Source organism: Coffea arabica, chromosome 6e (assembly GCF_036785885.1).
Source record: "Coffea arabica cultivar ET-39 chromosome 6e, Coffea Arabica ET-39 HiFi, whole genome shotgun sequence".
NCBI classification, from domain to species: Eukaryota; Viridiplantae; Streptophyta; class Magnoliopsida; order Gentianales; family Rubiaceae; genus Coffea; species Coffea arabica.
In genome coordinates this window covers 10,699,516-10,712,629 of record NC_092321.1, presented here as the reverse complement: position 1 = coordinate 10,712,629, position 13,114 = coordinate 10,699,516, and the positions used below count along the sequence as shown (strand labels likewise).

At 36.5% G+C, this 13,114-nt stretch overlaps 1 protein-coding gene across 2 annotated transcripts; it reads left to right on the top strand.

The window, feature by feature from the left end:
* Nucleotides 1-2,968: 2,968 nt before the first annotated feature.
* Nucleotides 2,969-12,682, top strand: LOC113693605 (uncharacterized). Of its 2 annotated transcripts, XM_072055217.1 has the most exons (5): nucleotides 5,746-6,167; nucleotides 7,274-7,394; nucleotides 9,890-11,198; nucleotides 11,482-11,568; nucleotides 12,303-12,682. In XM_072055217.1, exons 3-5 carry the CDS (start codon nucleotides 10,858-10,860, stop codon nucleotides 12,310-12,312), a joined length of 438 nt encoding a protein of 145 aa, XP_071911318.1. In that variant the 5' UTR covers nucleotides 5,746-6,167; nucleotides 7,274-7,394; nucleotides 9,890-10,857; the 3' UTR covers nucleotides 12,313-12,682. The 2 variants fall into 2 exon arrangements, 1 of the variants encoding a protein (XP_071911318.1); XR_011816913.1 differs by lacking the exons at nucleotides 9,890-11,198; nucleotides 11,482-11,568; nucleotides 12,303-12,682 and adding an exon at nucleotides 2,969-3,943 and having other exon boundaries at nucleotides 4,335-6,167; nucleotides 7,274-7,713.
* Nucleotides 12,683-13,114: the final 432 nt, after the last annotated feature.

Sequence of the window (13,114 nt, the reverse complement as noted above, 5' to 3'; positions counted from 1 at the left end):
CGACCATGTGGACGAGGAAGCCGACGCCCCAGATATAATTCTTGACGTGGAATTGTCAGATGCCATTACAGACTCAAATGATAGTATTCAATATAACAAACTACAGACAAGCCAAAGGACGAACCTTCGGCTCTGATACCACTTGTTGGGGAAATCGGGTAATTTCCCACTCAAAAAATTACAACTAGTGATTAAATCGATTCAGTAATTTCCAGGAAAGATCGTCGAAACAATCTCCTTAGACAAAATTACCATTCCAAGTAAATTCCCAGGAAAGGCTGAAGGAGTCACAAGCGGTCCCACTTAAAACCCAGTCTCCTAGACAGAACTTACGTGCACGGTGTATTATCACAACTATACCCGTGTATACATAAATAATACGTACACACGAATAAGAAAAATACACCCAAATGAACCGTATAAAACACTACAAATATACCCGACAAATATAGACAAATATATTGAATACTATACTACAATAGAAAAGAAACTAATAAATAAATGCGGAACAAATAAAAGAGATAAGGAACGAACGCACCCGAAAATTGATAACGGAGTTCGGCCAATTTTGCCTACTCTCCGAGCACCACTCAAGCAGCCTGCTTTTATAATTTAGGAGAGAAGAAAGAATACAAAGAATTACAAAATCCTTATGGGTAATTCTTTGTTATTCTTGGTACAATTTAATTGGAAGGACTTGAGAGCTATTTATAGCTCTCAAGCTAAGGTTCTTCCAATAATCCCACCGATGTGGGATAGACATTAGGCCACCAAATTCAACAATTGTTGGCCTTAGAAAGGTCAACAATTAAGGCTTGAAGAATTCAAGACTTTGAATTCAACAGAGAGAAATCCATTTCATATTTGTTTCTTCTGTGGTGTTTACATCTTTGAAGATTGGTTATGAAAGTTTTTGTGATTTCGTTCGTTAATGTCTGTGGTTATCATGCTGATGATGACTATCTTCTATTGATTATCATGCTGATGATGATGACTCTACGAACAAAATTCATTGACCAGCAGAAGAAGTCAATTTGAATTGATCACCAACTTGAAAAGTTACTTAAAAAGTTTCTTCTGTAAATTGACGTTGTACGTTGTGCCTGATCTCATGATCCGACATAGGAGTATATAAATTGAACCAATCATACGCATGCTTGTTGGGATTATGACATTAATCCTGTTCTCGCCTTCAATTAATTCATTTGCTCTTATTATTTGCTTCGCATCGCTGTTGCTTGGTTGAGGTTTTTCTAGGATATCTTTTTAATTTTGGGATTAAAAAATTACACTTGTTTGGGATGGATGTCGGGACTAGGACGAAAGGAAAACAATGGCGAGTGCTAAGAAAGAGAGAGCTTTTATTGTTTATTTGTTGATGATTTTTTTGGTATAAAAGAAGAAACTTTGGGAGACGGTTTAGCGGTTAATCCAGAGCCTACATATGCTTCTTGCCTTATAGAATAGTTATTTATTTCAATTGCCAAGAAGGATCAATGAGATTGTAGTATTAAACAAATAACTAACCTTTACTCTATTATTACTCTTAATTTCTTTTTTTTTTGTCCTAATAATTTCTTCATCGTATCAATCCTAACCAACCGCTTTGACTGCCCTACCTTTTCAAAAATGACCCAAAAAGAACCACCAGCTCTTAGGTTGGTGGCCACCACCAAACCCTTAAGGCTTCACCCTTGCCTCCCACCAAAATGTCACTCTTGTGGCTCTTCTTCAAATCCAAACGGGTGCACTACACACCCGTCTAGTCCGGTGGTGATTCTATCCCCATCGGTCCCCCGTAGACTCAGTTGAGCCTCCCCTAGTTAGAGTAGGAATAGGAGTAGAAGTAGGGATGATAATTGATAAAAAATAAAAATAAAAATCAATGACCCAAAAAGGACCAAATAATCTTGATGCCTCATGTCAATATTAAATGGAGATGAGGCAGACCCAGCTGTAATAAGAGTCAAATAAAAAGGTTAAAAAAAGACATGCACCTACCATGCAAAGCAGACGCGCCATGCAGCTGAGTTTTCCCTTTTCATTTATTATAATTACATAAAAATATCTGTTTGGATTGCATTTTTTGAAATTTTTATAAAAATACATAGCAGTGATTTAATATTTATAAAATAAAAAAATAATTTAAAAATGTATTTATAAAAATATAAAAAATTTTCTTCAAAAAAATAACAATTCAAACATGATAATTTAAAAAAAAAGAAAAAGAAAAGGAGAGTGACTGCCCACGCGAGAAAGGGCGGTACATTGTGGGTAAGTAGCTAAAAATGGCCGCGATAGACCAAGAGCAAAAAGAACTACTACCATGTAAGAAACGTGCGGCATGTGTGGGGACCAAAGGAGACAGGACCATGTGGCACACCCCACCCTGAAGCAGTAAAAAGATCAAGTGTAGATAAATCGATACACACAAATAATAATCAACCACTGGCTCAGTGGCCACCAGGAAGTCCCTCTTGGTCTGTTAGGGAAAGTTTAAATTTTACCTATAGTGAAAAAAATTTAAGAATTGTGTTATAGTATTTCCTTAATTTAGTTGGGTCTGTATATTCACTAACTCTCTATCACAGTTTTGTGCTATAGTATGTTTCTTTAATTTAGTTGGGTTTGTATATTCACTCCTCTTTTTCCTAGATTAGGATAGATTAGGTTCTACAAATATATGATTGATGACAAAAAAAAAAAAAAAATAGCATAACCAAGGCAAGAGGGTTACAGAGTCCAAAAAGGATTAAACAGGACAAAATAAATGGAGGAATTACACTTTAACCGCGACAAATCAACCGTAAGTGTAAGCCTTACCCCGCTTTACGTGGTTTAGGATAGGATAGGATTCATGAACAGCATCCGTCAGAATATTGTACCTTTAACTTGATTGTGATTTATGTCATCAAGTCATCGTGTATACTTTGTCACATGCGGAAGTACTGGTGAAGTGGAGTGACATAAAGATTTTTGCTTCTCAATCAAAACCAAACCATTGATTCATTAGCCATGGAAGGAGGAAGAGGAGGAGGAAAAGGCTATTCTGTCTCAACCCAACTTGTATCATAATTTATGAACAATATTCATCAGAATATTGTACCTTTAACATGATTATGCCACTAAGTCGTTGTGTTTAGTCTGTCTGTCACATGCAGAAATATTAGTGAAGTAGAGCGAGTGACATAAAGATTTTTTGCTTCTTAAGAACAAATCATTGATTGAATCATTAGCCATGGAAGGAGCAAAAGGAGGAGGAGGAGGAGGCTATTCTGTCCCTGATGGGCTACAGCTCTCTTCATTCTCTTCTGTCTCACAATTGTCTGCTGCCGATGGAGGGACCAATCCTGCAAGTGAAGATTCAAGATCCGAAGAGAAAAAGAGAATGGAGAAAGGAGAGACGGAAATTCGACAGTTATTGAGGGACATTTTCCCGCTTGCAAATTACTACTTAGTCTTCCAAGGTGTCATTTTCACATCCATCTTTGGTAATCCCTCACCCCTCAAATGCCAATACCGTTGGCTCCCCGTTTCCCTCTCTTTGATTGCGGGCTTACTTAATCTATCAATTTTGATACATTTGACTCGGAAGTATGATCGATTAACCTACGAAAGAGAATTGGATCTTGCTGGAGTCGGCGGTCGACAAGTGCCATCTATTCTGAGCGAGAGACGCGAAAGGCGACAAATGATGTTTATGATTTGCTTGGCTATGTTCGTTCTATTTCTAGTCGTTTTGCTGTTTGGTTCGTGGAAGATTCTCTGTTACAACTCTGGCTCTCCTCTGAGTTGCAACATCAAGAATTGCTTTGAGCTGTGCAATGACGCTGGAAGATGCGTCTTAATCTGTCTAAGTACTTCTTGAGTACGTGCCGAAGTTCGATCGAGAGCTTTGCTGAATCCGATTGAACCTGATCAAAGTTCGTTTCATTCAATAGAGGTACTCATCCTTGATTAATTATTTCGTTCTGGGACTTGGTCTTTCTCCAAAGTGTACCCATAAACACAAATTAAGTACCTGCATCAAGGGTTTTTTAATTTGCACTACCTAATAACTGCATGCTAGACCGTGTGTTCCTTTTATTTTATTTTATGTTTTAGTTTCAAGGTTTTTATAAGCAGACGAGGAGCGGAAGGAAGAGGCAGGGAGGACGAGAAAATTAAAGACAATGAGAGTCAAATGGCAACGACATTTTCGTTAATTAGTTAATAATTAACTAGTTATATTGACAATATATACACTAATAGGAGTTCGGATATACTAAAATATAAAACATTAAATTTAAATTCAAATTAAGATTAGTTATCAAACATTCGCAACATGTGTGCAGGCAAATTACAACAATCCGGTTGGTGTTTGTATGCGTACGGGTGTGTATGCAGAAGATGTATAGAGCTGGGCAAATATGTGTACGACTTCTTGGTAGTTCTTGTTCTTTTTTATTTTTTGGTTCTTTCCTTTTCATCTGCGTTTCAAAATGACTAATCCATACCTAAGAAAAGAAAAAAAAAAGAAAAAGATCTTTGCCACAGACCAACTTTTGATATTTTATTGGTAAGTTTTATGCCACTTGACAGCAATTTAAGATCTTTCTCACAAAATTATGGCAAAAGTATGATAATATGTTTGTATTTGGCTCAATGTTCAAGCGAAAGCTTATGCAGAAAGTGATAACATGTATTTATTTCCGAGGATGTATCAAGTATATTATCCTCCCTTCCCTTTTTTTTTTTTACCAGAAACGACAACTGTAATATATCTTAATCTATCCTATATTAAGGGGAGGGAGTGAACCTAAGGAGGTCCAGAGATAACTCGAAAGGGACTGGATCAAACGAACGTACTACGCACCCGCCTAGATTTTTGAAGCAAATCCACATTTTAATATTATCCTCCCTTCCGTTTTGGATCAATTTTGTTTAACACAATCATTGTAAAATTAGAATTTGCATTCTTATATGATTTGACCTATACACAAGTTCGCTGCCGTTGGCTGCAGTTCCAATCCTCGGCCCCATTTTCCATGTGTTTTTGTCATGTGTCCCAATCTTTCACCTATCCCTTCCTACTTTTTGTTGCATGTCTCTCATTTTCAGTTCCACTTGTATAATAGCATTGCTAATTTGCTATTGAGGGGAAAAAAAAAATGAAAAGAAACTTTTTAATAGGGACTAAATCGACCGCGTATGCTTTTTAATGGGGATTGAATCAATAAGAAAAAAAGATAAAGCAAACCCATTATATGGAAAAAAAATTACTTTCATGAAAACTTATTCTCATCTTTCATCATTTTAAATGGGTGAAGTGTGTTGATATCAAAGGAAAATTAAAGAATTATTGTTTTTAGTTTTTCAGAATCATGATCCCATGGAAAAGAGTATATATCTTTCAATACAGCACCTTGCAACTATTGTTTCTAGGGTTGTTGGTGAGCCGAGCTACTCGCGAGTAGCTCGCGAGTAGCTCGGTCAACAACTCGACTCGAACTCGGGTTGACCGAGTTCGAGTCGAGTTTCGAGTAGCTCGACTCGTAATCGAGTCGAGCTTCGAGCCGTATATTCCGAGCTCGTGGCTCGTCGAGCTACTCGACGAGCCGGCATTAATTAAATAAAATATTTATAATTTAAATAATATATATTTATTATAATTATAAAATGACCATTATGGGTATAAGATATATGGAATTTACAATATTACCTTCTTTATAATAAAATCCTATAATGGCAAAAAAGTAATAACATAATTGTAAAAAACACTAAAAAGAAAAAATGTAAAAAAAGGAAGCCTTTCTTCCTTCTCTGTGCCGACTGTGCGACTTTCTTCTCTGTTCGAAGAAAGCCTAGCAAAAAAATTCACTTACCAGCCGGCAGCTGACTCTGACTGATTTAGATCTACACCCTCACTCCGTTCGTCGCCGACGCCGTTGCTCGCCGCATCTGTGAGGCTCCATCGCCATCGCCATCGCCTTAACAAGTCCCAAGTCCCAAGTCCCAAATCGAAGCTGCTCTCTGCCTCTCCGGCCTCCGCCAGTCCGCCGCGCTCTACGTCTCCTGTCGGCTGTGTCCTGCCGTGCTGGTTCATCGCTGCCGAGTGTCGAAGACGAAGCACCAAGATCTCACTAGTTCATCGCTGGTTCATCACTGCTCATCTGTGGCTCACTTAGGTAAGTGCTCCTCTGTTTTTGGCTCTGTGTCTCTGGCATTAAAATGGGCCAAGATCGACTAGGAAACTTGTTATCCTGAATTGATAAGGTTTCTGATCATTTTTGGGCTAGTTATTGCTTTAATTTGAGTGAGAATCCGGCAAAATTTTAATGCCCATTTACTGTTCGACAAAATGCTTGATTGAAAGTTTTAGTTGAAGGGTGATTGGTCTGCATTTTTGCACATGAAAAATACTGGCCAAGTCGGCCAGTTCACTTCCTCGCATCTAAGAATTTTTGGTGTGTTGATGTCTTACATTTTTCTGCTCCTTATGCTTCCGGTCGAGTGAATTCGAATTGATGTTATGAGAGGGAGTGTTGTGAGTCTCATTGTTTGTTGGAATGGTTAGAAATTGAAGCCAGATTTCTGGTTGCTGAATGGTAATTGATATTTGCTCGTTGGAGAAGATGATCACTTGTCCAAAATTGCAATTTCAGTCCCTCCGTTTTCTTTTTGTTTAGTGATTTGGTCCTGTCTTTTCCTGAGCTTCATATTTGCCTCCAACACCATCATAAGTCCCTTAATTAGGTCCCTGCTTTGTTGCATTTTCGTCAAATCGAGTCAAAAAGCTTGATAAGACTCGACTTGATAAGGCTCGATTAAAGATCGAGCCTTATCGAGTCGAGTCTCGAGCCTAAGGAAATTCTTCGAGTCGATCTTCGAGTATCGATTTTCGGGCTCGATCGAGCTCGAGTCGAGCTCGAGTTTCTGTGTGTATGAGTCGAGTCGAGCTCGAGTATAGTGATACTCGAGCTCGACTCGGCTCGATTACATCCCTAATTGTTTCAATGATTGTGAGATTTACCTGACAATTGGGACACATGGCAAAAAGACCAGGTCGCAAATAATAGCCTTGAGTTTCTCCTTATTTTTATCAAAAAATAGAATATCCGAAAAAAATTCTATGCTCGGGATCATTGTACCTCAAACTCTTTTACGGACTAGGTGAGGAGACTTGTGTTTGTTAGTGGCGTACCAATTGTGGAGGGCAAGAAACTGGCTTATTTTTCAGCAAGGTTCAGTATCTGCTGTTAGCCTAATTTCTGCTGTCCTTGATTCTGTGAAGGTTGCAGTTGCAAGTTGGAGACGCACGCCTTTAACAAGGCAAAACTAGGACTTGGCTATGGAGCCGGGGCTACCTCATATGTGTTTCAATGGACGAGCATTCTGGCTGACTGATGATTTAGGTATAAATATTGGGATAATTTCAGAAACCTCCCCTGAGGTTTTTTGACAATTTCACTGAGCTCCCATGAAATTTGAAAAATTGCGCATACCTCCCTTGTCATTTAAAATGACAATACTACCCTTCAATATTTTAACGAATTTCCCTTGTTTGGTATTCTTATGCTTAGAATGACTTTAAAATTATTTTTTCATTCTTTTTCCTTCTTATTCCTTTTATTTTAATTTTTTGTCAATAAAATTGTAAAATTACCACTATTATCTCTAGTTTCTATTGTAACTAAACGGCGAACTAATGAATTTTTTGATGAGTTAGCTTTATACGTAATTCAATGTTTTTTGTTAATCTTTCTTTTCTTTTTTTGGTATTAAAATTAACAATAAATTAAAAGGAAATGCCCAAAATCACTACTAAATTATGATAATCTCACCACTCAAAAAATTCATAAACTCTGAATCAATTATTTCAACATTTTATTTTCTATCTTATAAATAAAATACCATAAAAGTATCCTATCATGGTTATAAAATTATTATTATACTTATTTATCAAATAGTAGGTACGTACATGAAAAATTTGACATCTTTTCCTTATAATTACAAAAGTACGCCATATTATTAGACACAAAAGTCAATCGTCATTATCTTTATCTGCGAATGATAGACGACGACAAGTGATGGATTTGTTTGAGGACTCCTACTTTCATTCTGTGCTTCAATCCTAGAATTGGTCATTCTATATAGTATTTCTTTTACAACACGACCATCTCGATTTATAGTAAATTCAGAAAAAAAAAGTGCTCATCTGTAGAAAGATTAACTAAATTGACATCTGGGTAGTTTTACACGAAATTGCAGCTCACCGGAAGCTGAGTTTCAAACAAATTAACTCAAGCCCATCAGTAGTAAGTAATATTCAGGCCTCGAACTCTCATCGGCCCGACGACTTCAATTGTTCATGATTTCCCACCTTAAAATTTTTAAAAAATGGGTCACGAGAAGACATATTATTGTTTGCTCGTATTATTTACAGGCCAATCAATATAAACGTCTCTCTAGAGGCAACAAAACCTGGCGCAGATCGAAACCGATGTTGCAAAGTATTCAGCTTCGTCCTCCAATATTCAGGACGAAGGTGGATGGCAAACTAACAAGACTAGGGGTACACCAATATAACCTTACCAACTGCGCTCTCATTATTTGTAAAAATTGGAGGGTCAATAAATAATATGATGCATGGGATAGACAGAGTACGGTAGAGAACCCACGATTGTAGTCTGTCTAGGCTAAAGAATAGTACACAATCTTTCAATTTCCGGGTTCACATAATTATTGATAGTGGCTTTGGTCTTGTACTTGATTAATTTCTTGAAGGGATGGCGATGACCAGGATTGGAAGAATGTAAAAGAAGCCGAAGACTATATATGGACGCGGTGACCATTTAAATGAGACTTCTTCTTTTGTGGATTCTAATTAATTGGGTACTGAAATTAGGATTTAAGCAGATGACCCTTGAGAACAAACTATAGGATCATCCGATGAGAAAGGAACTTTTTGCTTCCTGAGACTACTTCTTTTAATCTTTTTGTTCAGAAGTCCTTTGAATTTGAAAAACGTGTTGAACCACGACTACGATGCAATAGACTATATAACGAGTAAAATATCGACACAATATACCAACTAGGAGTAAGTTGGTTTAACGAGTAAAACACGCTATACCAACGAGTAAAAAAATTAAAAATGCATAGACTTTGTATGACTTCTGGTCTTGAAGCAAGTTCTGTAGAAAATTCTTTAACGAACAACCATAAACAAGACACAGAATTTGGATAAACAAGATATAGAATTCGGATATATACCATATCGTTTGGAGAGTTACGATCAATGCATCACGCCGTTGATCTCTTCTTAATATCCGCAAACTCCAAAATTAATACTTTTAACGGTGCATGCTAGATATTTGAAACTTCAATCCTGTTTGGATTTGAAAGCTTTGAGTAATTAATCTTACGTTAATTTGGATGTGCTCAAAGATTCAAGTACACAGTCCTGAAGCACAATAAAAAATTTTTAATAGGAGTAAGATTTGGACATACATCGTAGCTAGTGAAAGCTGCCTAGTGATTGGAGTCTCTGAAATCAAAAGAATTAAGATTAATTGGAAAATGTTAAAAGTAGAAGATATATGATTTGTTCAAATTCTACATTGAGTACCGAACAACCTAATATTAAGATGTTTTCTTAAACAAAGATTATTTACGATGTATTCATCATAGTCACAACGTATATTTAAAAATCCTGTTGTCTGTTACATTTAAAATCACATTTACTTTGTTATTTTCCAACTTTTAATGTTAATCCACTTAATTTATTATTTGACGCGTATATGTGCAATATCTCTCTGTTGCCAACGCGCAGAAAATATTTATTTCCATAAAATTTTGAAGGTGGCAAAGTTTTTGCTCGATGTTTCTAATTTTGGGTTTCTCTTTTCAGGTAATCTTTGGCAGATATAGTGAAGGGGAAGGTGAATTTCACCGCTGGCGTCAAAGGCCTTAAGGGTTGTCCAAGTTTCCATTGTGGATTGATCTTTTGTGGCGCATGGCTTTTGGATGTTTTTCCATGAGATGTCCAAGTTTCCATGAAATTACAGTTGATTGGGATGGTAGTGGGGATTGGAAATAAAAGAAAGGCAATAAGGCAATAGCCCTTCTCTCTTTTTTATTTTTTGGGTTTTTTTTTTTTTTTGCAGAGAAGAACACAAAATAGCAGAAGAAATCTTGGGGGATGATTTAGTGGAAACAGGCCTATTGTCGTGTTTGAGTACTCAGAAGTCATTTTCCTTAATCTTTCTACGGGTGACCATATTTTTTTAGTTTATCCTTTCAATTCACATATTAATATTTTCGGGCAGTTGCAGATATTTCCTGTCATCTTCCATACATTTTGCAGCCATATGATGCATGTATCGTGAAGCTAACTGATACAATGTTTATGGCCTCTCTCCGTTAAAACTCCACCTGCATGTCGGTGTCAAAACGAAAATCAGTTGCTCCTTCTGGTGCTCGTGCATGGCTTCTGCTCTTGCACGTTCCCGGCCCACACAACACACACACACACATTTTTCCCTTTCTCTGTGCTTCAGAGTTAAGCCAAGTGAATTGCTAATGAATTTCCCAGCATGTCCAAAATTAAAATTCTAACTGAAGTGGGCGCCCACACACACACACACACACTAACTAGTACCATTGCATTAACCCATCCTTCTCTATAAATAGTACCAACCCATCCTTCGACACGGAAAACCACTGCTTCTCACGCTCATTTTTGGTGTCATTGAACTTGAGAGGCCTCTCTCTCGTCATTATCATTTCTATTAGCGTATTAAATCAAGCTCTGATTAACCCGTCTTTTTTTTTTCACAAGTTTAGTTTTGTGTGTTGCATAGTATCCCTTTTCTAAAGATGGGTAATGAACACAGTTCGACATCAATTGTTTGTCTATCCGGCCAATCTGTCGGTTTGAGGGCCACTGAAAGTGGCGAGGATGTAGAGCTACGTATGGCCAAGGCTAAGTTACGAGAGCACAATCCAGACCCTCAAATTAATGAAATAAAGTTCTGCAGGCATGAATTGCTGCGTGTCGCTGAACATTTGCGTTGTGCTCCAGATTACTTCTTCACAGTAGATGGCAATCCAACTAACTTGAAGGTCTCGCAGGGCGATCTTATGGACTCTAAATTTGTTGCCGCCGTTGACAAAAACGAAGTAAAGGTGCATAAGTTGAAGGACGGTGATGTACCAAGGTTAGTCTTTAGTAATACTCTTCATGGTTGCTGATAATCTCGATCCCTCCGATGATAATAGCTCATATATATATATATATATATATATATATATATATATATATATATATATATATATATATATATATATATATATATATATATATATAGATAAATAATATGACCATATATATAGCTTAGTTCCCTTTCATTTTCGGTTGTTAATTTTGTACATTTAATTTAAGAAAATGATGACAAAATTCTTAGCAATGGCGGCTTTGGTTTGGTATTTGATCTCTTGAAGGAATGGTAACGGCCTGGATTTGGAAAAAATAAGAGATGATGCTAATGGCGGTTGGTATGATTGGAAGATGTCGGGGACTGTATCTCGGTGAGCATTGACTAAATTTCTTCTTTGGCTTTCTCCTTTGTAAAATAGATTGAAAGTACATAAATAACTTAAATTTACAGAAATCCATTTTTTCAAATAAATAATGCATAATATCAAATATATATTTAAAGACAATCAAATTCGAAATCACGGGATATTTATACATTTTAGTATGAGGAACCAATATGATAAGTGCGTAAAATATCATACATTTTACGTTCACTTCTAATGTAACAAACACGAAATTTGGGTCCATATCTAATAGCCGGTTGCATTTAAATATAGAAATATCTAATACCAACATGTGTCTTCAATTATACGTTGTTGATCAGTAAAATATTAAGATTTTGGATAATATTATGTGTGATGTCAACTATATGTGTGTGTGTGCGCATGTGTATGTGTGTGTGTATATAGTGTTCCTGAATTGGAAGTCTAACAACGATTTTGAGGCCGAGGCCATGGACTGTCGAACCAAAAAATCCATTTTCGACAATCGATGGCCATAGTTTAATACTACAAACTGAGTGAAACATTTGATCCATGCATAGTCCATCTTCTGCAGACAACATACGTAATCCTTTTGACTTAAAAGGCGGAAAATTAATTGGGCGAGACGCATTTGACTTAAGCTATTATTTGTTATTGAGTCTCGGCAGGCGTTAGTTAACCCTAATGGTAAACGAACGTCATACTTTTAAGTATCTGATTCACTTGTGTATTATCTCCAACAGTCCACGCTAGAAGCCTCCTCATTCCTCTAGTTCAGACCGAAAGAGGCGCGGCAAATGAAGGGCCAAAATCTCTGTGAAGTTCCCTGCAGTAGTTTCTGGATGGATAAAAGAATGGTGGCGCAGAATCTTTAGCAAAATAAGGCTTGTAAATTGTAATAGTCATTTTACGTATGTTTTTTGAACCTAGGTTGCATGAAAGAACAGTAATCCTGTTTTTTCTTTCATATTTCTCGTTTAAGGATGTCGGATGTATTTCTATATTTCTAGTTTAAGGATGTCGTATGTGTTATGAACCTCACAAGTGATGTGGTGTTTATGTTATCTAGCATCTTCTTGAATCTATTACTAAGTTTGTAATAAAAGTGGCTTGCTGTTTTTGACTTGTGGTTTTAGTGTTACTTCCTTTGCTCATAAGATAAAAAAGAAGAACTGGAAATATTAGGCCAAAAATATCAATTGGCATTATCTTTATCTTCAAATTATAGATGATAATTAAGTGATGGGTTTGTTTGAGGACTTCTCCTTTCCCACTTCTGCTTCTCTGCTCAAAACCTAGAATTCTAATTCTATGTATTAATTTCTTTCACAGCAAACCACTTTTCTATTTATAATAAATTCATAGGAAAATATCTCATCTAAGACACGGTCTCTTTCTTATATCATTTTATTTTGTTTTATATTAATTTTTGGGAATCAGACTTGGTCTCCACTCTCTAATAATAATGTAGCCCTCTAATTGCTTAGAGGTTTCTTTTGTAGCTTGATGTTTTACATTGTGCCTGATCTTATAATTCTACATAAATTGGACCGTT